Below are 27,421 nucleotides of genomic sequence, written 5' to 3'. Positions count from 1 at the left end.
TAGCAGTTTTATTAAATTGCTATGCATGTAGCCCTATGTGACGTCTGTTTTTATATTGTTTATCAACAGTACAAATTTTTATATTGTTTAGATCATCGAGCAGACAGATATGAATGTTTATTCATAACCATACTGAAAATAAGTAAATATTGTTAGCTAATGCTAACAAGCTTGCTGGTGCTAAGTTGAGGAAATATTTTGATATATATATATATATATATATATATCTCAAATATTTTTATTCAGCCACCTAGATAGATTCCATATGATGTAAAAAGAAAGGATGTGATGTTCAGAACACAGTAACTACAGTAATTATCAAAGTGTGAAGTGATGCCCTCTTGGGGCATTTGGCCAGAGGTGTTTTTACACCAGAAAAAAATCATGAAAATATAATTACATTTTCCTTAAAATGTTCTTCCTAACTTCAGGCCTAATTCTCATGTCATATATAACTGACGTTCTGCAAAACAAGAAGTTTTAAAACACTTTTTTTCTTACTGGGGAAAATTAGACGGTCAAATCTGTTTCCTCTCAGGTACATCGCAGTGTAAGCTTCACAGTGAACATCACTACATCACTCTTATCAACGTAGTCCAGATCAACAACAAATATATATATCTTGACTCCATATAGTGGTCATTTTGAGAAAATTACAGGTATTTTGGGCAGTAGGATTATAAAAATGTGCTTATATAAAATTAAATTAAGTAGTTACATAAAATTGCAAAATAAATCTATCTATCAGTACTTTTTTACTTAAGTACATAAAATGAGTACTTTTTGTACTTTCACTCGAGTAAAATTTAAAAAGCAGTTTATAATTTTGTTCAGTATAATATATATGTATATGTACAGTGGGTACGGAGAGTATTCAGACCCCCTTAAATTTTTCACTCTGTTATATTGCAGCCATTTGCTAAAATCATTTAAGTTCATTTTTTTTCCTCATTAATGTACACACAGCACCCCATATTGACAGAAAAACACAGAATTGTTGACATTTTTGCAGATTTATTAAAAAAGAAAAACTGAAATATCACATGGTCCTAAGTATTCAGACCCTTTGCTCAGTATTTAGTAGAAGCACCCTTTTGATCTAATACAGCCATGAGTCTTTTTGGGAAAGATGCAACAAGTTTTTCACACCTGGATTTGGGGATCCTCTGCCATTTCTCCTTGCAGATCCTCTCCAGTTCTGCCAGGTTGGATGGTAAACGTTGGTAGACAGCCATTTTTAGGTCTCTCCGGAGATGCTCAATTGGGTTTAAGTCAGGGCTCTGGCTGGGCCATTCAAGAACAGACACAGAGTTGTTGTGAAGCCACTCCTTCGTTATTTTAGCTGTGTGCTTAGGGTCATTGTCTTGTTGGAAGGTAAATCTTCGGCCCAGTCTGAGGTCCTGAGCACTCTGGAGAAGGTTTTCGTCCAGGATATCCCTGTACTTGGCCGCATTCATCTTTCCCTCGATTGCAACCAGTCGTCCTGTCCCTGCAGCTGAAAAACACCCCCACAGCATGATGCTGCCACCACCATGCTTCACTGTTGGGACTGTATTGGACAGGTGATGAGCAGTGCCTGGTTTTCTCCACACATACCGCTTAGAATTAAGGCCAAAAAGTTCTATCTTGGTCTCATCAGACCAGAGAATCTTATTTGTCACCATCTTGGAGTCCTTCAGGTGTTTTTTAGCAAACTACATGCGGGCTTTCATGTGTCTTGCACAGAGGAGAGGCTTCCGTTGGGCCACTCTGCCATAAAGCCCCGACTGGTGGAGGGCTGCAGTGATGGTTGACTTTCTACATCTTTCTCCCATCTCCGACTGCATCTCTGGAGCTCAGCCACAGTGATCTTTGGGTTCTTCTTTACCTCTCTCACCAAGGCTCTTCTCCCCCGATAGCTCAGTTTGGCTGGACGGCCAGCTCTAGGAAGGGTTCTGGTCGTCCCAAACGTCATCCATTTAAGGATTATGGAGTCCACTGTGCTTTTAGGAACCTTAAATGCAGCAGAAGTTTTTTTGTAACCTTGGCCAGATCTGTGCCTTGCCACAATTCTGTCTCTGAGCTCTTCAGGCAGTTCCTTTTGACCTCATGATTCTCATTTGCTCTGACATGCACTGTGAGCTGTAAGGTCTTATATAGACAGGTGTGTGGCTTTCCTAATCAAGTCCAGTCAGTATAATCAAACACAGCTGGACTCAAATGAAGGTGTAGATCCATCTCAAGGATGATCTGAAGAAATGGACGGCACCTGAGTTAAATATATGAGTGTCACAGCAAAGGGTCTGAATACTTAGGACCATGTGATATTTCAGTTTTTCTTTTTAATAAATCTGCAAAAATGTCAACAATTCTGTGCTTTTCTGTCAATATGGGGTGCTGTGTGTACATTAATGAGGAAAAAAAAGGAACTTAAATGATTTTAGCAAATGGCTGCAATATAACAAAGAGTGAAAAATTTAAGGGGGTCTGAATACTTTCCGTACCCACTGTATATGTATACTACAACACTAAATGCTTCAGTCATCATGAGAATCAAATGTCTCAACTTCTAATTAAAAATTTGATAATTGTTTGTGGTCAATTGATAACAACACCAACAACAACAAAATTTGATTTGGTCCAAACAACTGTATTAATCTACACCCATCCCTATATATGTCATATATAAGGAGTTTCTAGGCTGCACTGGTTTGCATTTTTCCAGAAAACCGATGAAGCAAGCATCCCGCAAAAAACAGTCGATATCTCCCAGGAGATGAAACCTCATTTCGTAGGTCTTGGGTTTCCTTTTTCCCGCCGGCTCAGCATCAGCAACAATGGCAACCATTAGCAACCATGAGTTTGCGCGTCCGCCAGTGTGTGGCTCATGTCTGAGTCCCATCACGTCTGTGTGTTTCTGTGTGATTGAGTGTGTCATCTGGTCTCGTGTTACAGAAACACGCTGCAGAAGGAGGCCAGTATGCTAATCTGGCTTAACTCGGCTTGAGCTGTAGCTGCAAATGCAATCTGAGGTCCTCTAGGGAGGGACCGAGACACAGCAGCCGGCCAGGGAGGGTTGGGTTTCACTCTTTAATGTGTTTGCAGTGTAAGATAACCTTGCCATTAAGGACAACAGGCAGGGAGAAGACATGAGTCATTCCGCTCTATAGGCACGGAGTCAGGCTAATGCTCACAGGTGCTGGACATGCGTCGAGTCTGTGCTCCTGGCGCACAGTAATGAGATGATCGCCGGATAGATCCGGGCAGAATGATAAGGTACGTTTGCATTGTGAATGTCTCGTTTTTCAGCATTTCGGGTCAGTGTTCAGAGTAGAAATCGGGGTTAGGAAGCGATCGTGTTGGCAAACATTTCATTGACAGTGATCGAATTCTCTGAACTTATAAGAGAGATTTTAACTGGAAAGTCATTTATTTTTTGTTTCTTAGTCTCTCTGATCATCCTCAGGCTTCCTTTGTTGCTGCCATTCACATTGTCTGATTTGTCACGTGGTTTGAATGGTGTTGATCGCTTGTGCTTTTTTTAGAAGTTAGTAGTCTTAAACTCAGCAACTCTAAAAGTTTTTAGTGTCTTGTAAAAATTTTTTATATTTTAAGGGGATTAAAGGTGATATATACAGTATTAAATAAGATCTTTTTGAGAGAATGAAAAAGTGAAAGTTAGATGACTGCTCTAATCAGCAGATTCTGAGTAAGTGTTAACTCATTTCATTTATATGCTAATGGGATGAAATTTAAGAGGTTTGCCGTCACATTTAGAGTTGAGCGTTATAGCTAAAATTACATCTTGGTATTTTGTAGGCTTTGAATACATTTAAAATATTCGTATATTTGATGAAATCATTCAAATTAAAATTGATTAATTGAAACTGACAGTACAAACTGAATCACATTAAAGGAGTTGTTCACCCCAAAAAGAACATTTGCTAAGACTCGCCCTCAGGCTATCCAAGATGTAGATTTTGTTTCCTTCTCAGATTTGGAGAAATGTAGCATTACGTCTCTTGCTCTTGCAACTTGCTCTGCAGTGACTGGGTGCTGTTAAAAAAGAGTCCAAACAGCTGATAAAAACATCACAATAATCCACACCACACATAATCCTCTAGTCCATCAATTATCATTTTGTGAAGTGAAAAGTTGTGTGTTTGTAAGAAACAAAATGATAATACCATTAGGAAAATGATAGCACCGTTATTGTTTATGACCTGGAATCTGTCCAGCACTGAAAGTGTTATTTGAATAAATGAAAGCAGCACAGTTTTGGATGTGTTGTGTAAAGCTGTTATGGTCTGTTGATCCAGAGGAAGTCAGTTGAAAGCAAAAACATCCAGAGAAACTGCAAATAAAGCAAAAATAAATATTACAGAAGATGAAAAACTTTCAACTAAAAGGAAAAAAAAATTGGGCTTTAGTTGAATTACTAAAATGACTAAAACCTCAATTTTAAGAAGAATAGAAATAAAAACACCAACAACAAATTTACTAAAACGTAAACAAAAATTAAAATAAAAGCTAATTCTAGCATGTTAATGACATAGTAACTACAAAAAAAATACACAACAGACAAAACTAAAATAGGCCGTGTTTAATTTAAGAATGTAGCTGCTGCTTTTATTCTTTTCAGTATTTAATGAAAAGTATTTCTGTGTTAAATTAGAAGATACAGTATGTGCCTTACACGTATAATGAAAATTCTACTCCCCCTCTAGTTGTCCCAAACTTACATGAGTTTCTTTCTTCTGTTGAACACAAAAGAAAACATATGGATGTTGGTAATTAAACTGTTGCCGGTAGCCATTGACTTCCATAGAGTTCCATTCATCAATGGCTACCGGCAACTGTTTAAATAAGTAAACGATGACAGAATTTTCCTTTTTTGTGTGAACTATCCCTTTAAGGAGCATTAACACTGACAGCAACAATTTATAAGTTATTTGAAGTGACTCGAGTAACTTTGGTGACGCTGCATTAATGTTCATCTTTCCTTCACATTAGGAGCATCTTAAAATCTGTATAGGCTTTCAGCTTGTTATTGAGAGCAGAGCTATTGTCTTGGCTTTGGTTTTCCCTCCAGGTTGGTTTGGCCTGGGCGGGACTTGAGCTGAGCCTGTATTGATGCAGACTAATGGTTACCCTCCCTCAGGCTTTCTCCAGCCGTTCATCAGAAGAAGAAAAAAAACCGTTCTCAATTATTCATATGAGCTTCTTCTATTAAAGCGCACAGCCATACTGGCACTTACCCGCAGCTCGGCTACTTTACATCGGAGCAGTGCTGCTGTTAATGGAGCAGCATCTGCCAATGGCCACATTTGCCAGATAAATGTTAAAGGGCTGGATGGAGTAATGTGAATAATAGGAGGGAGTGATTGATTTGACCTTCACTGCCCTCTTGGATTGGCATCATAACACTCCCGCGCACTGTAGTCCAGCCATACGAGTAATGGCAACTCATAATGTGCTCTTTAAATATTACTAATAAAGACTAATGAAGTTTAACCTAAAATGAACATTCGCTCTTAATTACTTGACTTCATGTCATTTTAATTCTGACAAAATAACACCATAAAACCTCATGCACTATATTACAAGCTTCTGAAGTCATATGATTCTATCAGTCTATCTATCATTCTGTTGTTCTATCGTTCTTTCTAACGTTCTAACTATCATTCTGTCTCTGTCATTCTTTCTGTTCTGTCTGAACTATTCAAATTATGTCTATTGTTTTTGTTAATTGAAATAAAGCTGAAATAAACTGCAATTTTTAGATGCAAACCTAAATGTAACTGAAATAAGTGACAGTACAAATTGAAATAGAAAAAAGGACATTAAAGCTTAACTGAAACAAACCTAATAAAATGACTAAAACTTAAACTAAAATTCAAATGAAAACGGAAAACAAAGTTAATTCAAAATATTAATAAATAATATAATAGATAAATAGATTATTTTGTATTATTTACTATTTAAATTATACCTGATGTTTTACTCATATTTAGCTGTATTTTTAGATTAACTTTAGTGAAAGTGGGTGCTTTATTTATTTATTTTTAATTTAATTAGAGTTTTATTATTATTATTAGCTGTAGTAGTATCTATTTATTTTATTTTTTTTCAAGATCAAACTTTTTAGCTTTAGTGTATTTTATTTTTTTTTCCATTTATTTTATTACTGTAATACATGTTTTGAGTAGTTTTAATCAACCTTTTGCATGTCATTTTTAAATGCTCTTGCATTGAGAAATATATTTTTAAAAGTACAAGTATTACATTTAGTTTGTAAAATAGCACAAAGCTTCAAAACAGCATGCATAATAATTATAAAAGAACCACCAAAATGCCACATAAAATAGTTTTAAATGAAAGTTTGCATGCCACACCACAAAGCATGTCAACTTCCCAAAAAATATTTCATGCAAACTACAGTACCAGCATTACTTTTTTAGTTTAGTTGTGTTTTGTGTCCCGATTGTGTGTGTTTGCTTTTAGACATGTTTGGATCTGCAGCTGTTTATCTTACTATCCATCACTATCACTATCCATTCAGTCTCCCCTGACTTCCCGATCTCACTTCCGCCCCTGAGTAGGTGCTCTTTACATCAAAGGTGAACGTGGAAAAGCAGCAAATACATGCGCACCAGTCCGGGGGGAAAGGCTTGTGAATTCTTTGAGGCTGACCTGATTCCTGGCTGCTCCCTCGCCCCCTGTATCTGGAGCTCATTTCCCATTGCGTCGTCTTCGCTTTAGCATGAGGTTCCTTCTCTTGTACGGAGTATTTTGTTTGTTTGTGGTGGCTATGCCCCGTTTGCAGGTGTTCCAGAGATGGGAGCCAAGCAGTCGGCGGTTGGCAGCGTTCCCTTGAGTCATTCTCCCACTCTGAAGAACATCCAAGAGGCCTATACTCAAGCCGAGGTCCAGAGGGCACACGAGCTAATTCGGCTTTCCTGCGAGAATAACTGCGGAGGGGGACCGGATGGGGTGAGTTTGATCATTTGCTCACTTTATACTCTCTCATTTTTGATTGAAAATTCACATTATAAGCACTTGAAGGGAAGCGGGTGCATTGTGCATGCAGTTCACCTACTGAAGGACCAGCATATGTTGTGTTTTGGAAGCAGCTATGGTGGGTTGGCACCAGACGGGCTTTTTGTGGCATCATCAAAACAACATTTCTCAGTTCTGTCCACATATGCTTGAGCATAATATCCGGGTGGGCGTGTCATGCTGACTTGGGATTGAAATGCGTAGGCAGCATTGTAACATTATGCAGCTTTCCAAGATATCTTATTTGGCCCATATTTTAAAATAGCATCACATTTATTCCTTTCAGAGGCAACAGTACCCTAATGTGTTACTACAAGCTTTGTAGGAAATAAAGCATCCAAGATGTATTATGAGGCATGCAATATTTAAAAGTATTGCTGAAAATAGTTAAATTTAAGTTGCTGCTTATGTAAAACTCTGCAAAATGAGAATTGAAATACAATATCGAACCAGTTTTGTAAGTGGGCACGTACACACTGTAAAGTTTCAGGAGTGACACCGCATTTAAATTCACTAAATTATAGTTTTGTGTGTGTACAAAACAGAAGTCACTCTCGAAACCTACATGACTGACACTGAAAACAATGTTTTTCAGTATCACACATTTAGTATCTGCTATTTTTGACCAGAATAATAGTCAACTGAGTCAACAGAGCCGTCATGTTTTGTTCATGTTCAGAAGGCTATTTCGCAGGGTGTGCTCTTGCCTTGTCCACTTATTGTAAGCAAGGCTTATTAAGCATCTTTGAGCTTGTTGTTTAGGCTCGGCTTGTAAAACGTTCCATTTTATGGAGTAAAACGGGCAGGTGCAGGTTGGTATTTTGGTGTGAGGCTTATTTCCAAGATAATGCATTTGAATTAAAGTTTGCTAAATGCTTATTCTTATTTTGAAGTGTATAATAGCAAGATCTGGCAACACGAATGAGTCAAAATGTACCTCGCTCCATGCCGTAGCCAGGGTTTGAAAATTGGTGAGGGGTGGGGTGGGGGGGAATTGTGCTATAATAACCCCTACAAATAACCATAAAAATGATAGAAATTATACCAGTTTTGTTGCATAAGAATTTGTTAATATTTTACTATGATTTTGTGAAAATGTAGCTAATACTGAATGACACAGCATAGACTTCTTCATGGCTAGTGTTTGCATTTTATTCTGTAACCTACTTGATCTCCAGATCTGTGTAGTGTTTTGGCAACGTTGATATAACGTTTCTGACAGATAATATCATGATCTTTTTTTTTTTTTTTTTGCATTTCCCTTACCGAATGTGCTATCCTGTTTATCCTGTCAGCAATAACCTGTCCGTGGGCTCTTTTGATTACTATCAGTTTAATTTCAGGCGATGCAGTGTTGCCACATTTTGCTATTAAAAACCAAAATTATTTCAAATCTTTTGCAAAAAATATAAGATAAAAATATCGCTGACTGAAACAGCAACTTCCCACTATATTAACTTTCTAAAGTGCCAAAATAAGTGGAGTCAAGTCCAAAAAAGATGATAATAGCTGAATCTGGCAACACGGAGGCTGTGCCCTCACTTACACACAACTCTCTCAAGACTCGTTCATTCCGCCAATGTCTTGCATGTTTATACCACAGACGCTAACATGATTCTTGCAAATTGTCTTAACTGAATTATACATGCAGACATTCATATGAGGAATTTTAAACATGAAAAATTTGCGGAGGTTTGGACCTCGGTGTCCTCAAAGTTGGCTACGGGCCTGCCAGTGCCTCGGTCCTTGTGATTTCTTGCACCACAACTCTGATATGCATTTGAATATGTTATTAACAACTAGCTGTTTAGTTCGGTTCCATACACACTGCATTGTAGAATGTGGTTGTCATTTCTGTAAAAAGTGTCTGTGCAGAGAACCGGATTCGGCACTAAAAGGTGAATTGACACCTGAATTTATCTACAGTAAATGTGGCCAGTAAGTAGTCTATTAGCAGACACTTATACTTTTTTATTTTTTTATTTTTATTTTTTTACGCTAAAGGACTGTAAAACTCCTTTGATTAAAAACTGTAAACTGGTTAACAGTAAGTTTCTGTAAACTGTAATGGATCTAATGGTGCATATGTAATTTTGTAAGTTTAATGTTCTTGAATTGAAAAACAAGAGCTTGTCTTTAAAATTTACAGTGGAAACCATAAATTAACATTCCCAAAAATTCCCTGTGTGTCAAACTTTACATATGTTTTATTCTTTTTAATGAAACATTTATGTACATTAGGTTTTTTATGTTACATTATGTTGTTAAATGTATGTTTATTGCATTATTTTAGTGTCATGTGACTTTCTCTTTGCCATGTTTGTTTAAGGTGGCTGTCAAAATATTATGAAGGTAAAAAACAGATGTCAGGGATTATGAACATTAGTTTGGTTGGTGCAACCACAGGCGTTTTTGTTTTTGTTTTTTTAAACTGTATATTTCACATAGAGTTGCTTGTAAGTCGTGGGTGGTTGCCAGGTTGGTGCTTTATTGTAAACAAGCATCCATGCATTATATCTATAACTATAACACATTGTTTACAATAAGTTGCTGTAGCTCAAACAATAGATCGTCCCACTGGCATTACCAAAGTCATGGGTTTAATTGATAATATGATCGATTTTAACTGATGGAATGTGTAACTTAAATGCTTTGGATTAAATTTTAAATTTAAAAGTAAATATTGTGATGGCAAAGTCATGGGTTCAATTACCAGGGAATGCGTGAACTGATAAAATCCATCTACCAAATGCATAAATATAAATGTGAGTTGCATGATTTGAGGTACTGCATCAGTTTGAAGCTAACAGTGTACAGTAAGTTAAATGCCAAACTTTAATACTAAGAATTAGGAGTTTGTTCAAATGATTAATTCTAAATATGAACAACAGTCAAGTATCCGGTTTAGCGTTAGACTGCTTGAGCTTTTCTGATCTGCATCAGCAGGGGAAACGGGCACTTAAAAACATGCTTGTGAAACCCTTGATACTTCTCACATAAACACACAATACAGTACTAAAGGAAAGCCAGAGCCCATGACAAACATTGAGTATCACATCTTTTTTCGCACTTGCTTCTCTCAGTTTTCGCCTCCACATTTGATGTGCGGAAGATGCAGTGAACACATTAATTATGTGCTTTCAAAATGGTAGAAACTCGTTAAGGACTTGCCATAGACTCAAAACACTACAGTGGCTTGTGTTTACAGTCTGTGATGCTGAATAAGCAGATGGTGTTCTGATGGTTTTTTTACGTTAAAACATGGATTGGCCTGTAAATCTGCTTGGTGGTCTCTATGGACGTAACGATGAAAACTAAAACCTTTCATTTGAAATGATTTCAAGCAAATCATTTGAATTTGACAAGCCTTTGATCTGGATTAAAAGGTGACGTGTATCAGTTTTTCTAAGTTACAATAGTTCCTCCTTTCACAGCTTAATATGCAGAAATAAAATAGACCTTTTGCATGTTTATTTCCCTGTTGTGTAAACACTGTGACACTGATCTGTTTGTTTGAACCACCTGACATGTTAACTTTTGGCTCAACCAATTGCGTGAGTTTGAGGCGGTAATATCGGTTTTTCTGAACAATGGCAGACAAGGGGAGGGTTTTGGAAATTTGTTTGGATTGAAAACTGTCATTATGGTTTTTATGGTTAGCAACTGTTGAGAACACCTTAACAACCACCTAGCAATGTCCTGCCAACAGCATATTATAATTATAATTATTTCTGAAGGGTCATGTGACACTGAAGACTGGAGTAATGAGTTCAAGTTCAAGTTCAAGTAGGCTTTATTGTCACTTCAACCATATATAGTTAGTGCACAGTGAAACGAAACAACGTTCCTCCAGAACCAAAGTGCTACATACAACATAAATTTACAACGTAGATTTACAACAAACAACATAAAGTGTACGTGAAATGAGGTAGTGCAAAACCAGTATATATTTTAGAATTTAGGAGAATTTAACACTTTAGTGCAAAGCGTAGTCCTAGTAATAAATATTGTGCAGAAAGAGCCTTTACAAGTTGATGTGTAAGTTGATGTGTTGATGTAATAGTTTGGTAGTGTATGTCAGTGTGTTTGCACTTATGTTAATCAGTCAGTCCAGTCTCAAAGTTTTGAGATAGTTGAGTTTAAGCTAAGTGATAATGTTTGTGCGTGTGTGCGTGCATGTTTATCAGTCCAGTCCCTTTTTTGTTGAGAAGACGGATGGCTTGTGGAAAAAAACTATTGCACAATCTGGATGTGCGTGCCCGAGTGCTTTGGTACCTTTTTCCAGATGGCAGGAGTGTGAAGTATGTGTGAGAGGGGTGTGTCCGATCAGCCACAATGCTGGTGGCTTTGCGGATACAATGTGTAGTGTAGATGTCTTCAATAGAGGGGAGAGAGACCCCGATGATCTTCTCCGCTGTCCTCACTATCCGCTGTAGGGTCTTTCGGTCCGATATGGCACAATTCCCAAACCAGGTAGTGATGCAGCCACTCAGGATACTCTCGATAGTCCCTCTATAGAAGGTGGTCAAGATCGGTGGTGGAAGCTGGGCCTTTCTCAGTTTTCTCAAAAAGAAGAGGCGCTGTTGGGCTTTCTTGTGCAGGGAGCTGGTGTTGAGAGACCAGCTAAGGTCATTCTCCAGATGAACGCCCAGGAATTTGGTCCTTTCGACGATCTCCACAGAGGAGCCATCGATGCTCAGCGGAGAATGGACACCTTGTGTCCTCCTAAAGTCAACAACCATCTCTTTTGTCTTATCAACATTCAGAGACAGGTTGTTGTCTTCACACCAGTCCGTTAGCCTCTGCACTTCCTCTCTGTACGCTGACTTGTCGTTCTTGCTAATGAGACCCACCACGGTCGTATCATCAGCGAACTTAATGATGTAATTCGAACTGTGTGTTGCTACACAGTCATGAGTCAGCAGTGTGAACAGCAGGGGACTAAGCACACAGCCTTGTGGGGCCCCAGTGTTCAGTATGATGGTGCTGGAGGTACAGTTTCCGATCCGTACTGACTGAGGCCGTCCGTTCAGAAAGTCCAGGATCCAGTTGCAGAGGGAGGTGTTCAGACCCAACAGGTTCAGCTTCCCGATCAGTTGTTGGGGGATGATAGTGTTAAATGCTGAGCTAAAATCCATGTACAGCATTCAAACGTATGTGTCCTTCTTGTCCAAGTGTGTGAGGGCAAGATGGAGTGTAATGGATATGGCATCATCCGTTGAGCGATTAGGACGGTACGCAAATTGCAGTGGGTCCAGTGAGGGGGGCAGCAGGGTCTTGATATGTCTCATGACGAGCCGCTCGAAGCACTTCATGATGGTAGGTGTAAGTGCAACGGGACGGTAGTCATTGAGACTGGACACAGAAGATTTCTTGGGCACGGGAACGATGGTGGTGGCCTTGAAGCACGTGGGAACGACGGCGCTGCTCAGAGAAATGTTGAAGATGTCGGCAAGAACATCTGCCAGCTCTTCCGCACATTCTCTGAGCACTCTGCCTGAGATGTTATCTGGTCCAGCAGCTTTACGTGGGTTGACTCTGCGTAGAGTTTTCTTCACATCAGCTGTAGTGAGACATAGCACCTGATCGTTCGGAGGAGGGGTGGACTTCCTCGCCGCCACAACGTTCTGTCTGTCAAACCGAGCATAGAAGTTGTTCAGCGCATCTGGAAGGGAGCCGTCACCGTCACAGGCAGGTGTTGTCATCCTGTGGTTTGTGATAGCTTGTAATCCCTGCCACATGCGCCGTGTGTCGCCGCTGTCCCTGAAGTGATTGTGAATTCTCTGGGCATGCGCGCGCTTCGCCTCTCTGATAGCCCGAGAAAGTTTGGCCCTTGCTCTTCTATGTCTCCCTTTTTGAAGGCAGAGTCTCGGCTTCTCAGAAGTGCACGCACTTCCGCAGTAATCCACGGTTTCTGGTTGGATCGTAAAATTATACTCTTGGAGACAGTAACGTCATCGGTGCACTTATTGATGTAACTGGTCACTGATGACGTGTACTCCTCCAAGTCAGTTAAGTCGCCGTAAGTTGCAGCCTCCCTAAACATGTTCCAGTCAGTGTTCTCGAAACAGTCTTGAAGAGCAGAGATGGCTCCTGCTGGCCAGGTTTTCACTTGCTTCAGAACCGATTTTGAACGCCTGACGAGTGGTCTGTATGCTGGAATTAGCATCACAGAGATGTGGTCTGAGTAACCGAGGTGGGGGCGGGGCTCTGACCGATATGCGCCGGGGATGTTTGTATAAACAAGATCCAGCGTGTTTTCCCCTCTCGTTGCAAAGTCCACATACTGATGGAATCTAGGAAGCACTGACTTGAGATTTGCATGGTTAAAATCTCCAGCAACAATAACCAGTCCATCCGGGTGTATATTTTGCAGTTCACTAATCTTTGTACACAATTCCCATAGCGCTTCCTTAGCATTAGCACTAGGTGGAATGTATACTCCGATAATGAAAACAGTGGTGAATTCCCGTGGTAGATAAAAAGGTCTGCATCTCACAATCACAAACTCCACCAGCGATGAGCAGTAACTAGAGACCAGCACAGAGTTCTTGCACCATTTTGTGTTGATGTAAACACACATGCCACCACCGCGAGTCTTACCGCACAGAGCTGCATTTCTGTCGGCGCGAAACGAGGCTAGTCCATCCAGCTGAATAGCGGCGTCCGGTACTCTGTCGCTGAGCCATGTCTCCGTAAAAACAAAGACGCAGCAGTCTCTAACCTCACGCTGTGTAGCCTGCTGGAGTCGGATGTAGTCCAGCTTATTGTCCAGGGAACAGACGTTTGATAGAATGATGGATGCGAGAGCCGGCCGGCTAGGGTTTGTTTTTAGCCTAGCACAGACTCCCGCCCGCTTTCCGCGCTTCCGCTTCCTCGCACACCGCTTCCGATGTCCCCTAGTACGGCCGCCGGCATCAGGCAACGCCGAGGCTTCGAGGCCTTGTTCCCGCAACAAGCCGAAGTCACGTAGCTTTTCCCACAGCTCATCGTGGATGCCATTAACCGGGTTATTTAAATTCAAAAGTGTCTGGTGGTTGTATGTACGGACACCAGTCGCGACGATATCCATACTCAAAGTAAAATAAACGCGCTACACACAAAACATGAACAACATGATGATGCTGAAAAATGATGCTGAAAATTCAGCTTTGCATCATAGGAATAAATTACATTTTAAAAAATATTCAAATACAAAGCTGCTTTTTAAATTCTATTAATATTTTACAGTTTTTTTCAAATCAAATAAATGCAGCTTTGAGCATAAGAGACTTTTGTTTTTTTCATTTTATTTTTATGACAGTTTTTTTCTGTCATAATTCACAAAATCAACCTACTAAATTACATCTATGATTATATACGAAAGCAAGGCAGAAAGATTAATCTCAAGGTGTGTTTGTTTCTTGAAAGGCTGTGTTCTCAGTGAGGTGATTACAGATGACATGACCGCATGTGGTCAGTGAGTGCGCAGTGATATTCCTCTGTAAATACTGTTACAGGTCTCTAGTGAGGTCCTGAGTGATTGATGGCTTGACTTTAATGGCTCCTAACCGGCCATCAGTTAACAAACCCACATCTGATCCTCTGCTTCTGCTTCCACACTCATCACATTAGTCCCGTTCAATCGCTGCTCGGTGGCCTCTGAGATTAGAAATGTGCAAATATTAGATTTCAAATATTTCTGCACGTTACTGTAAAACACGTGGACTACATTCAGAATGAAATAATGCATAGTGAGCAGCGTACACTACCTATTGTTTTAAAAAAAGGTTAGTTAATTCAGCAATTGACGTACATAAAAATGGTTATTTACATTTACGTCTATCCAAAGCAACTTGCAAATGAAGAGTTCACAAAACTAAGTTCATCAAATAATGACTTAAAATATTAAGAATATATTAAAATAAACCACACTTGATGTGACTTATGGTTTATTTATCAAAAGAAGAATGGAAGGTCAAATGATTTATTTTCATTTAAATTTGTGTAAAAAATGGTTAATTTTAGAATTACATTTATTTATTTTATGTATTATTTTCATGCTTTATATATGCTATTCTCATAATATATTTTACGACTGCCCCCATAATAGTCGACTAAACATTAGTAAACTAAAATTAAACTGTTAGTTGCAGAAAAGAAATTAACTGTTCATGTCTGTAACGGGCAGGAAATCCAAATGCTCACCAATCATTCGTCGACCTCAATGATGACTTATCGTTGAAACATGTAAATAGTAGCGACTTTACACGGCCATTACCCAAGATAAATGTGCATTATTAGGCACGTATCCAAATTCGATTCATTTTGTTACTGCATGGAAGCCTGACATCAGCACGATCACTGGCATTTTTCCTGATAAGAGTGGAAACAAAATACGTTATTTTTGCTAATACAGATAAGTAAAGTAAAAGTAAAGTAAAGTCGTGACGTATTGTCAAGTATGGTGACCCATACTCGAAATTGGTGCTCTGCGTTTAACCCATCCAAGTGCACACACACAGCAGTGAGTAGTGAACAAATCCACACACACACACACACACACACACCGTGAACACACACCCGGAGCAGTGGGCAGCCATGCTGCAGCGCCCGGGGAGCAATTGGGGGTTCGGTGCCTTGCTCAAGGGCACCTCAGTCGTGGTATTGAGGGTGGAGAGAGCGCTGGACATTCCCTCCCCCCACCTACAATTCCTGCCGGCCGGGGGCTCGAACTCGCAACCTTTCGATTACGAGTCCGACTCTCTAACCATTAGGCCACGACTTCCCATAAGAGTAATCAATGATTCTAAACTGTGGAGGGTCTACTTTTATTTGTGTACACTTGCAATATCATTATGCTTGTTCTTTTGTAAAATAAATAAAACAAACAGGACAAGCTTTTTGCACTGGAGCATGGCATAAAACGTCTCGGTTACGTACGTAGCCCTCGTTCCCTGATGGAGGGAACGGAGACGTTATGTCGTGATGACATAGGAGATTTACTTGGAAGCCCCAAACATCTCTGACAAAAGAGAAAACGCCAATGAAATTGGCTAGTGGATTTTGCATACCTGAGCCAGTTGCTTCACTCAAGATTGTGGCATGGGGACATAATGTCTCCGTTCCCTCCATGAGGGAACGAGGGTTACGTACGTAACCGAGATGTTCCTTATCTGTCGGTCACTATGAGTTATGTCGTGACGACATAGGGGTCATATGGAAAGCGCCACAACCTGAACCCTGTCACGACCTTGTGCATGCAGATGTTGACAAGCTGGTGCGTGACAGACAAATGCCATGCGAAGGTCGCAACCTTCCCATCGCCCCCAGCGCAAATTCGCTAACCTTGGTGCCCGCAGGGACCACTGAGTACATTGCTGCTGGAGATAGCCAAGCCGCTGTTCCTTTCCCCAAGAAATCAGAAGGGATTTCGACCTTCTATGAAAGACCGCTTCAAGTCTTTCCTATTTGTTGTTACAGCTTGGCAGTAACGACGGGGAAGCGAGCCTTCCGGAGAAGGGCGCTACGGAGGCCACATCCTGCCCGAAGGGAGGTAACATGTGGAGACACTGATATGGACTGGCCCAGGCCTGGGGCAGTACTACATACGACTGGACCCTGGGGCAGATCCTACCTAGGAGTAGGGAGCAGGGCTGCCAGCAGGGCCTGACAGAGCTCTGTCAAAGGGAAGACACGGGTTTACCGTGAGGGAAACAGTACCGTGGACGAATACATGTGTGGGATTACCCGAAGGGAATCAGGCCATACGGACACCTAGCCGAGTACAGGGGCTGACCGGAGACCCGGGCGAGCTAGCACCGGTACTGGGCCTGGCGTCAGACTGCTCCGCCCAGTCTGACTGCCGGGGGTGCTGGAGGACTCCACCAGGGTTCGCCGTCCGGGGAACTGAACTGGAGGAGGAAAAAAGGCGCTCGTATCCCCGGGTGAGGGGGAATGGCGTGGCAAGCGTGACACCGGCCAACTCTTCCCGCAACTTACCCGTTACCCAACAAACGGGAAGAGACTGGCTCAACGCGGAGACTGTAAAATCTTGCGAAGGTGTTCGGTGTCGCCCAGCCCGCAGCTCTACAGATGTCTGCCAAAGAGGCACCGTGCTCCAACGCATAGGAGGAGGCAACACTCCGTGTGGAGTGAGCCCTCACCCCAAAGGGGCATGGCTCGCCTTGGGATTGGTACGCCCAGGCGATGGCATCCACTATCCAGTGGGCCAACCTCTGCTTGGAGACAGCCTTCCCTTTTCACCTGAACGCGGAAGGGCGTGGTGGGAACCTTGGGCACGTATCCAGGCCGGGGTCTCAAGACGACGTGAGAGTAGTCCGGCCCGAACACAAGGCACTCTTCGCTCACCAAAAATGCTTGGAGGTCCCCGACCCTCTTGATGGAAGTGAGCGCGGTCAGGAGTGCTGTCTTAGCTGACAGGAATTTCAGATCGACTGAGTCCAGTGGCTCAAAGGGACCCCTCTGAAGTCCAGCCAGGACGATAGAGAGGTCCCAGGAGGGCATCAGGGGTGACCTAGGGGGATTCAACCTCCTGGCACCCCTCAGGAACCTCACGATGAGATCATGCTTTCCCAGGGACCGGCCGTCCACTGCATCGTGATGGGCTGCGATAGCAGCCACATACACTTTCAAGGTGGAGGGTGACAGCCTACGCTCCAACCTTTCTTGCAAGAAAGAAAGCACTACTCCAATCGTGCATCTTCGGGGGTCTTCCCGGCGAGTAGAACACAAGTTCGCGAACAGACTCCACTTCAGTGCATAGGCTTGCCTTGTTGAAGGAGCTCTAGCCTGAGTGATGGTGTCTACCACGGCCTGTGGTAGACCACTTAAGTCTGGCGTGTCCCGTCCAGGAGCCACACATGGAGGTTCCACAGATCTGGACGCGGGTGCCATATGGTGCCGAGCCCCTGAGAGAGGAGTTCCTTCCTCAGAGGGATACGCCAGGGAGGGGCTGTCGCGAGGAGAATGAGTTCGGGAAACCAGGTCCGGGTGGGCCAATACGGCGCGACCAGCAGGACCTGCTCCTCGTCCTCCCTGACCTTGCACAATGTCTGTGCGAGCAGGCTCACTGGGGGAAATGCATACTTGCGTAAAGCCCGAGGCCAGCTGTGTGCCAGTGCGTCCGTGCCGAGGGGCCCCTCGGTCAGGGAGAAATATAGCTGGCAGTGGGAGGACTCGTGGGAAGCAAACGGGTCTACCTGAGCTTCCCCGAATCGACTCCAGATCAGCCGGATCGTCTCGAGATGGAGTCGCCACTCTCCAGGACAAGTGAGCTGTCGTGAGAGCGCATCGGCTGCACGATTGAGCTCCCCCGGAATGTGGACAGCGTGCAGCGATCTGAGCTGCGTGTGACTCCAGAGGAGGAGATGGCGGGCGAGCTGTGACATGCGGCGTGATCGTACACCTCCCAGCCGGTTGATGTACGACACAGCCGCAGTGTTGTCCGTACGGACCAACACATGCTTGCCTAGCAGCAGTGGCTGAAACTGCCGCAAGGCCAGGTGCACTGCCAACAGCTCCAGGCAATGGATGTGCCAAAGCAGTCGAGGCTCCGTCCAGAGCCCCCAGGCTGCCTGCCCGTTGCATGTTGCGCCCCAGCCCGTGCTGGAGGCATCTGTTGTGACAACAACATGCCGGGACATTTGTTCTAAGGGCACCCCAGCCCGTAGAAAAGCAAGGTCCGTCCAGGGGCTGAAGGAGCGGCGACACTCGCGTGTGATACTCACCCGAAGTGAACCGCGGCGCCATGCCCACCTCGGGACTCGGGAGTGCAACCAGTGCTGAAGTGGTCTCATATGAAGCAATCCGAGCGGTGTAACTGCAGCTGCAGATGCCATATGCTCCAGAAGCCTCTGAAACTGTTTCAGTGGCACCACCGTCCTGCCGCTGAAGGAACTCAGGCAGTTCAGCACTGATTGGGAGCGCTCGTCCGTGAGGCGCGCCGTCATACTCACCGAGTCTAACTCCACACCGAGAAAAGAGATTCTCTGCACAGGGGAGAGCTTGCTCTTTTCCCAGTTGACCCGAAGCCCCAACTGGCTGAGGTGCCGTAACACCAGCTCCCTGTGACCGCACAACTGCTCTCGGGAATGGGCCAGAATGAGCCAGTCGTCGAGATGGTTGAGGATCCTGACGCCCACTTCCCGTAGCGGGGCAAGGGCGCCTTCTACGACCTTCGTGAAGACACGGGGAGACAGGGAGAGCCCGCAGGGGAGGACCTTGTACTGCCATGCCCGACCCTCGAATGCAAACCGTAGGAACGGTCTGTGTAGGAACGGTCTGTGTCGCAGAAGGATCGAAACATGAAAGTAAGCATCCTTCAGGTCGATCACTGCAAACCAATCCTGGGGCTGGGTGCACCTGATCGCAATCTCCTCGCGCAAGACAGGAGCGTTCCGAGCTACCACTGAGGTCTCAAGAACGCCGCTGAACTTGGGAGGTCGTCTGGCGAACTGAATCACATAGCCGAGTCGAATTGTGCGCGTGAGCCACCGAGACGGGTTGGGCAGCGCAAGCCACGCTTCCAGACGCTGTGCAAGGGGCTCCAACGGCACAATCGACGTACCTGCGGTGGTGCAGCGCAGAGGAGAAGGGCTGGATGGTACAGAAGGCAGCGCATTCTGAAGCATCCTTACCGAACTCCCTGGGTCCCAAAGGGGACTGGCTAGAGGTGCGTGGAGAGGCACTACGTCCCCGAACTGCATTCTCTTGGCCGCTGGCAAGATGGGTCGCGGGCGAGAGTGAGGAGGCAGCGCGTCGCACACTGTCAACCCGCGAACCTGATAATCCGGAGGAAAAGGAAATTGCTCTTTCTGTGAAATTGTGGGTACCGCTGGCCCTTGGGCCAACGGCGGAACAGAAACAAAAGGAAACACAAGATTCTATAATATGCTACCATTAGAAAGTTTGGTGTCAGTGAGATTTATTTGCATTATTTTTCATTAATACTTTAATTACTTATTCATCAAAAGTGCAATAAATTGATTGAAAGTAAAATTGTAAATGTTTTAAAATGTTCATAAAAGGTTTCCATTTTAAATAGGATTTTTTAGAATTAATTTTTGAAAACATTTTTTGGAATTTATCTCTAAAAATATGAAGTGGGCACAACTGTTGACAGGATTGATCAACATAGATAATAATCAGAGATGTTTCTTGAACATCAAATCAGCATATCAGAATGATTTCTGAAGGATCATGTGACACTGAAGACTGGAGTAATGGCCGCTGAAAATTCAGCTTTGACTCACATGAATAAAACACATTTTTAAATATATTAAAATAGAAAACAGTTATTTAAAATAGTAATAATATTTCACAATTTTACAGTTTTTACCGTATTTCTGATCAAATAAATGCAGACTTGGTGAGCAGAAGAGACTTGCTTCAAAAACATGATAAATTCTGTGTATTCAGTTGGTGGAATGTGCCATTTGACAAGGTGAATTACTGCCACCTAGTGCTGATTTCTCTAGAACCAGACATGCAGTTTTAAACAGTCCACTGATTTTTCAGTACAAAAAAAAGCCTGCAACAGTGCAAAAATCTTTAAAGTACTCCCCCCTTGTTTCAGGTATAAAACTGTCATGTCAGATATTTACTGTAAATATTAACCAATCTACCGTTCCCTTATGTTAAGAACAATTGATAGTGCAGGATGGTTTGAACTGCTTTATTCAAGGCAGTCTGTGTGTTTGTGTGTGTAGCTGCAGCTGCTGTGTTTGGCGACTCAGAACGGTGATGTGGACGGCGTTCGGTTCTTGCTGCAGGAAGCACGAGTTGCGGTTCCACAGGACCCAAGTGAACAAAACCCTGCCATCCTTGCGGCACATCACGGACATCATGTGCTGGTCCGAGAGCTGCTGGACTCCATACCACGTGAGCGGAAACCAAACCCACTTTCTTAAAGTGTTCACCCTATTTACTTTCTTAAATGTATAGTTCACCAAAAAATTAACATTTGCTACAAATGTACTCGCTTCATTTGGGCTCGCATATCTTGAAAATTGCATTCGTGATCGCAAAGATGCTTCCAGAAACGAACTATTCTAGTTCACCTGTTCTAGTAGTGGTCAAATGAATAAAACTGCGAGAATACTTTCTTGTAAGATGTTATGATGTTGAATAAGTGATGCTTGAGCTTCTATTTTGTAAATATAACATCAGACGGTCTGAATCAGACCCTTTCTTTTGATAAACTGCATGAACAATGACGTTCAAGTGCAACTTCTCATTGAACACTGAACTGAAGCATCGGGAAACACTCAATACAATATAAAGCATAGCCTATACACAGACTATACTACATGGAGCACAGCAGAAAGACATTTGACAATCAACTTGTAATGTTTCTACTGGCATGCATGTTCAAATGGACGTCTTAAACAGTGTTCCTGCCGTGCATATATATACTGTACAAGTTGATTGAACTTAAAAAATGTATGGTAACTCGTTGCCCTAAAAAAGTTGATTTTGTCTTGTTGAACAAACAAGACATTTCAAGTTCATTACATTGGAAAGTGTTCGTTCATTGAACTAACTATCTGTTACAATAACTAAAATTTACCAGTTAAGGTAACTCAAAACATTAAATTGCACTAAAGTTAACTTTTAGTAGACCAACTTGCATTTTTAATATAACTATTTAACTGGTTTACTATGACTGATTTCTCTGCCGATTTATTATTCTTTAAGTTACAGCTGCACAATAAACAAGGACAAAAATACAAACAACAAGGATTTTGTTTTAGAATTTAATTCATTTTACAAAATCCATTTAACAAATTTCAGGTAACTTTAGGTATGTTGAGATTTTGTGTAATTAAACAAAGAGTAAATGTATGTGTTTAATGTATTGTTCATTAATCAATGAGCTCATTGCTCATTAATCAAGATGCAAGGCATAAGTCAATCCTAAAACAAGAATGGCCTGAGGGAGGTTCTCTAAACAGTCCTTCCCAAGATTACCCTCTGAGACGATTCCTTACAGGGGCTAGATGGAGGAGAGAGACAGGGGATGTTGTGCAACATCTTCGCTTTCACGGATTCCAACTGGAACGTTTTGGTGTGAGACTCCTCATCATCAGAAGCCTGGACATGAAGGAAATTAATAAAACAAATTTAGCTAAAAACTATGGTATGACCCCTTTAGTTTACATTTATAACAGAAAGAGAAATTAACAATACTTCATGAAGTTCTCCAAAGAAGGGTGATCAGGTATTACAGGAATCCCTCTTATTGCCACACTTCATGTCAGTGAGGTCAAAGGTCAGAGGTGGAAGAGACAACATTATATCAATGAAAAATGAAAATCACATTTTCATCAATTAATGCTTTTTTCTGTATTACAGGAAAGGTTCACCCAAAATGAAAATTTGCTGTTAATTTACTCACCCTCGAGCCATTTAAAATATAGGTGACTGAATCCATGGTCCTTGGTGATTCATCAAATGGAAGTGAAGGGGTTCCATCACTTTGAGAGTAAAATAAAGCAGATACAGAAAACACAGAATTAATACCCCTGGCTCTTGACGATATTCTCATATCTTATGAAGCAAAACAATGAGCACATTGACTGTACATTGACATCATTACCTGTAATCCATAGCCTTAACATAAATCAAATGTTTAGTCTAGTATGTTTTAACAAGTATCCCCTTTTGCCACAAGCACTTACATTTCCAGATCATCTTTTTTTTCTTTTTTAGCTCAGCACTGCACTTCTTGAAATCTGTGGAGTGACAGCAATGCACATTAGACTTTTTTTAACAAGCTGATTAAGATGTGAGCTGTTGAGTTATCCATAAACTGCTTCTAAACATTGCAGTAAAGTTATCCGGGATTACATGATAGAAAAGACTTGGTATTCAATGAAATGTAGCTAACTAGCTAACACTATGTGGACGAGAGATTGCATTTCCTGGGCTAATTTCCAGCACATGCACAAAGTTGTTCAATATAAGCTTGTTTGTGTAAAACATTACTTACAAAAGTAAAGTAAAAAAAAAAGCCGATCCGTAAAAGACCGAGGCGAAAGGTTTACAATCGACATTCATGCAGTCTTAAATTATACATTTTTTGAATTAGCTAACTGTTATACCTTTCATTTGTTAATAATGGTTTCAGAGCAAAAGGTAAATGAAGAAAGAGTTTCAACTCACCAGCAAACACTGACAGAAATGTCAGTTCAAACAGCAGCTCTGACCAATCAGCTTCTTCCTGTCCCGTTCCTCTTTTCGTTGCCATTGGCAACAGACTCAAATAAGCTTAGTTGAGTTGATTCAACATAAAACATTCAATAGAGTGAGGAAACTCATGTAAATCGTACACCTAACTCAAAAAATTCAGTACTACATAAAAATTTTAAATTTTTATGTTCAGTGTGCGTTATTAATTTGGGTTAAAACAATTTCAGGGATAACAGTGATACATACATACACATACATACACATATACATATACACACATGCATATATATATATATATATATATATATATATATATATATATATATATATATATATATATATATATATATATAGTAATTTGCTCCACTTCTGAAAGGACTCTCTTTTTCTGTAGGTCCATGTGTGCGTAAGGATCTGCTGAACTGGATGTTGGCTACGGCGTGTCAGCAGGGTCATCTGGAGGTGGTGAAGCTGCTGGTTCACACGTACAACGCTGACGCCGAGGACTGCGCTGTTCACTCAGGAGAGTTTGCCATCATCACTGGCTTGCCCCTGTATGCCGCCGCGCAGGCAGGTACTCATCATTCACTGCTCATTATTACTGCATAGAATATCTGTTAAACTATAAGACAATATTTCATGACATTTGGGAAGGATTATGAATCCACACCAGGAGCAAATATTGGCAGAGAATCTGAATGCTTCTGAATCGATTCCTTCAGGATCATTTACGCCAGTTTGATGATTTTTTTTTTTAATGTCACTTCTGGTGTGAACAACTAAGGGAACACTTTGTTTAATTTGTTAATGTTAGTTATCCATATAGGGCCCTGTGATTTTTGCAGTGGCCAATGGCATGGTTTAGTTTAACTAAAAAAAAAAAAAAAATAGATAAATAAATGACTATTTATAATACACAAATAATGTGCAGCTCTTTATTTGACCAAACAATATAAATGCAATGTTCTATTGTAAGGAACAGTTATATTTTAATTTAGTTAATTTAATGATTAAATTGATTAAAGTTTTGTGAATTCACTTGATTAGACATTTGATTTTGATAAGTATTTTTTATTTTATTTTATTTGCATTATTTTAAAAACTTTTAGAAGAAACTTATGAAAAATAAAGAAATTTGTTAGTGTACAAAGAGAAATACGTCTACAGCTTTTATTACGACATCTGCAACTTTTGTCTTAATGTTAATTTCAACATTTAATACATTCTTAAAATCAAAAGTTATAGCTGTTAACATTTAATTCATGCACTAACAGGAACTAAGTTAACAATTTATTTTTATTAATTAACATTGACAAAGACTAATGTTGTGAACAAAGTCCTGCTCATTGTTAGTTGATTTTAGCCAATGTTTACAAATGAGAACTAATGTAAAATTTTACTAAAAGTGTCTGCTGAATGCATACATGTTCACGTAAACCTAATTATCCAGTAGATCTGATGTTACTTTAAAATTGTTTAGTACTGGGATTCACAAATTTTCTGTCTGCCAGAATCATTTGACCCAAAATGTTTACTTGAAATGACCCTGAGATTTGATGTTAATATTGCAGTAATTTAACAACATTTTTGCATGTTTGTGGTTCTCAGATGTTGGTTAATAGTCACTTGATGGCAAGTAATCAAATTATTATATATTTATATTTGATTACTTTTATTCTATATGTTTATATTTTTGCTTTTTTTATTCTATATATTTATATTAGTGCTGTCAAGCGATTAATTGCGAATCGCATCCAAAATAAAAGTTTGTGTTTACATAATATATGTACGTGTGCTGTGTATATTTATTATGTGTATATATAAACACAAACACATGTATGTATATATTTAAGAAAAATGTTATAGAATATATATATATATATATATATAATATTTTGGACGCGATTAATCGTTTGACAGCACTAATTTATATCTTATTTCTGTTTTAATATTTTAATTGTATATTAATATTTTATTATTTTAATGTATTTGGTAATGTTTTATTTTATTGTTTGTTCTATATTTTTGTTTTATGTGTTTTAATATTTTATTATATTAATATTTTATTATTAATATCTTTTTAGTGTTTTATTTTGATCATCTATTTTTTTTATTTAATGTTTGTTTATTAATTGTTGATTTTATGTATTTATTTATATGATGTTTGTTTATTTATTTATTTATCAACTCACAAACCCCAGTTTGAGAAACATTAGTCTGGTTTTATTGAATTAGTTAAACATGATGGATGTTATTTGCTTATGGTGCTGTACACTTATTGATGCTCAATGCTTATTTTTATTTTTTTATTCTTTTTTTTCATTTCTGGAATTGGTTGCTTTTGTCAAGCTTTCTCATCCTGAACTGTAAACTGGGCCTGAAAAGTGAAAGCAGGGGAATTTTTGACAGTGTTCATGTTTCCCGCTTTGCTCCAGCACACACATGCACTTCCTCCACAGCACTCAGTTCCTCTTTCAGCGCGGAGGTGTGGAGAAATAAGTGAAAGCTCTTACTGCTCTAACTGAAGCTGGTTTTCTCCTCTCAGGGAATAAGGAGATTGCGTGTTTTCTGCTGAACAATGGAGCTGGTTTCTCCTCGTACACACTAATGGATCACGCAGACTTCAGCAGGCAGCTGCTCAGACAGCGCCACCTGCAGGACAAAGAAGAGCCTGCGGACGGGACGCTGCTGCAGGTGAGACTCATGATTCATTTCAGATCAGCGCTGGACTCGTGAACAATGCTGCGGCTTCATTTTACAGAAGTTTAGCGTCAGCCCTAGTTCCTCTTTTTAAATGTATTCAGGACGAGACTTAATACCTATTCATAAACACTGACAAATAACATAGTAAAAGGAGAATAGAGTGTATTGTAGGAGCTGGTTTGGAGTTTATTACACATTAATAAAAACAGTTACGTTGAACTAAATTCATGCAATTACATTCTGAGCTTATAAACACCAGCATGTATTAAAAATGATACAAGAAGTGTGTGTTTAAATGAAGTCAAGCCACAGGACGCTTCACATCCTCCTGGAAAGTTCCTCCTTATGAGTTTGGAATTTTTACATTGACCCTTTCATTTCTTTACAGACACAAAGATTATTTTAGCACTAGTACAACAATATTTTATTTTTGTGCGTAGTAATTAACTTCTTATTTTGTTTTCTTTGTTTTATTTTGTTGGATCTCATTCAGACTTTTAAATAATAATAATAATAATAATAAAATAATTTGCCCATAAACCCATGAAAATTTCATATGGATGTATAACACGATTAAATTTTATATTATATTATAATATATTATTGTACCAGTACGCATGTATGTATATTTTTTTGTTTTTCTGTATTTGTTTTGTTTTGTTTTCATATATTTATAGTATATTATATTATATACTTTTCAAACTCTTAACTTGTTTTATAAGATGGACCCAGAAAAAAACTTTTACAGCTTCTTTCAAAAGTAAATTTAAAGAATCTTTTATAGATTTTTTTTTTTTTACAAAACTTTTTATAATTGCTTTATTTAATTTTTGTATTTTTTATTGTTTTTTCTAATGTATAATCTTTGTTTGCCATGAAATAGCCTGTGAAGCTGATGTGGCAATAAACTCAAGTCATATTATATACTTCATTATAATAATAATAATAATAGCGTTTTAGGTACTGAAATATGTTTTTTTATATGTATAGATGTATGGTACAATTAATTAATTTATGTATGTATATGTTATTTGGTATTTTGTTTTTTGTTTTTTATTAATTATATTTTATATTTTATTTAATAATATTCTTCTTTATTATTGATAAACTGTACAGTCTAGTGATTTTGTGTCCTGTCAACATTCACAGTAGATATATATTATGATCAATATTAATGTGTTTCTTCAATCGAGGATTCTGTACCTCGGTGTGAGTAAATCCCGCTGATTTGGCTCTTCCTCGTCCACAGGCAGTGCATGTCGACTGGTTGGGACTGAAGCTGCCCTGGTTGGAACTGAACTGGTTCATGGACGTGTCGTCTCAGGTCACGGTTCTGGATCTGTCTCATAATTGTCTGAGCTCCCTGCCGTCTGTGGTGCCCTGGGGTCTGATTCATCTGCGCTCACTAAACCTGTCCCACAATCAGCTGCAAGAGCTGCCCACTCCGACCTCATCGCAGGAGATCATCTGCAGCCGGTCCGAACTCAAC

At 40.3% G+C, this 27,421-nt stretch overlaps 1 protein-coding gene across 1 annotated transcript in view; it reads left to right on the top strand.

The window, feature by feature from the left end:
• LOC306857085 (leucine-rich repeat serine/threonine-protein kinase 1-like) overlaps positions 1-27,421 on the top strand; it is a 137,554-nt gene that overhangs the window by 11,099 nt on the left and 99,034 nt on the right. The window contains exons 3-7 of the mRNA XM_079396777.1: positions 6,806-6,972; positions 20,748-20,919; positions 23,624-23,803; positions 25,775-25,923; positions 27,182-27,408. Coding sequence (XP_079252903.1) covers positions 6,806-6,972; positions 20,748-20,919; positions 23,624-23,803; positions 25,775-25,923; positions 27,182-27,408 — 895 coding nt within the window. The remainder of the gene's footprint in view (positions 1-6,805; positions 6,973-20,747; positions 20,920-23,623; positions 23,804-25,774; positions 25,924-27,181; positions 27,409-27,421) is intronic.

The sequence above is a fragment of the Barbus barbus genome (genome assembly GCF_936440315.1).
Source record: "Barbus barbus genome assembly, chromosome: 1".
NCBI lineage: Eukaryota > Metazoa > Chordata > Actinopteri > Cypriniformes > Cyprinidae > Barbus > Barbus barbus.
The sequence above is the reverse complement of the archived record's forward strand: the minus strand, read 5'-3'. Positions and strand labels throughout refer to the sequence as shown.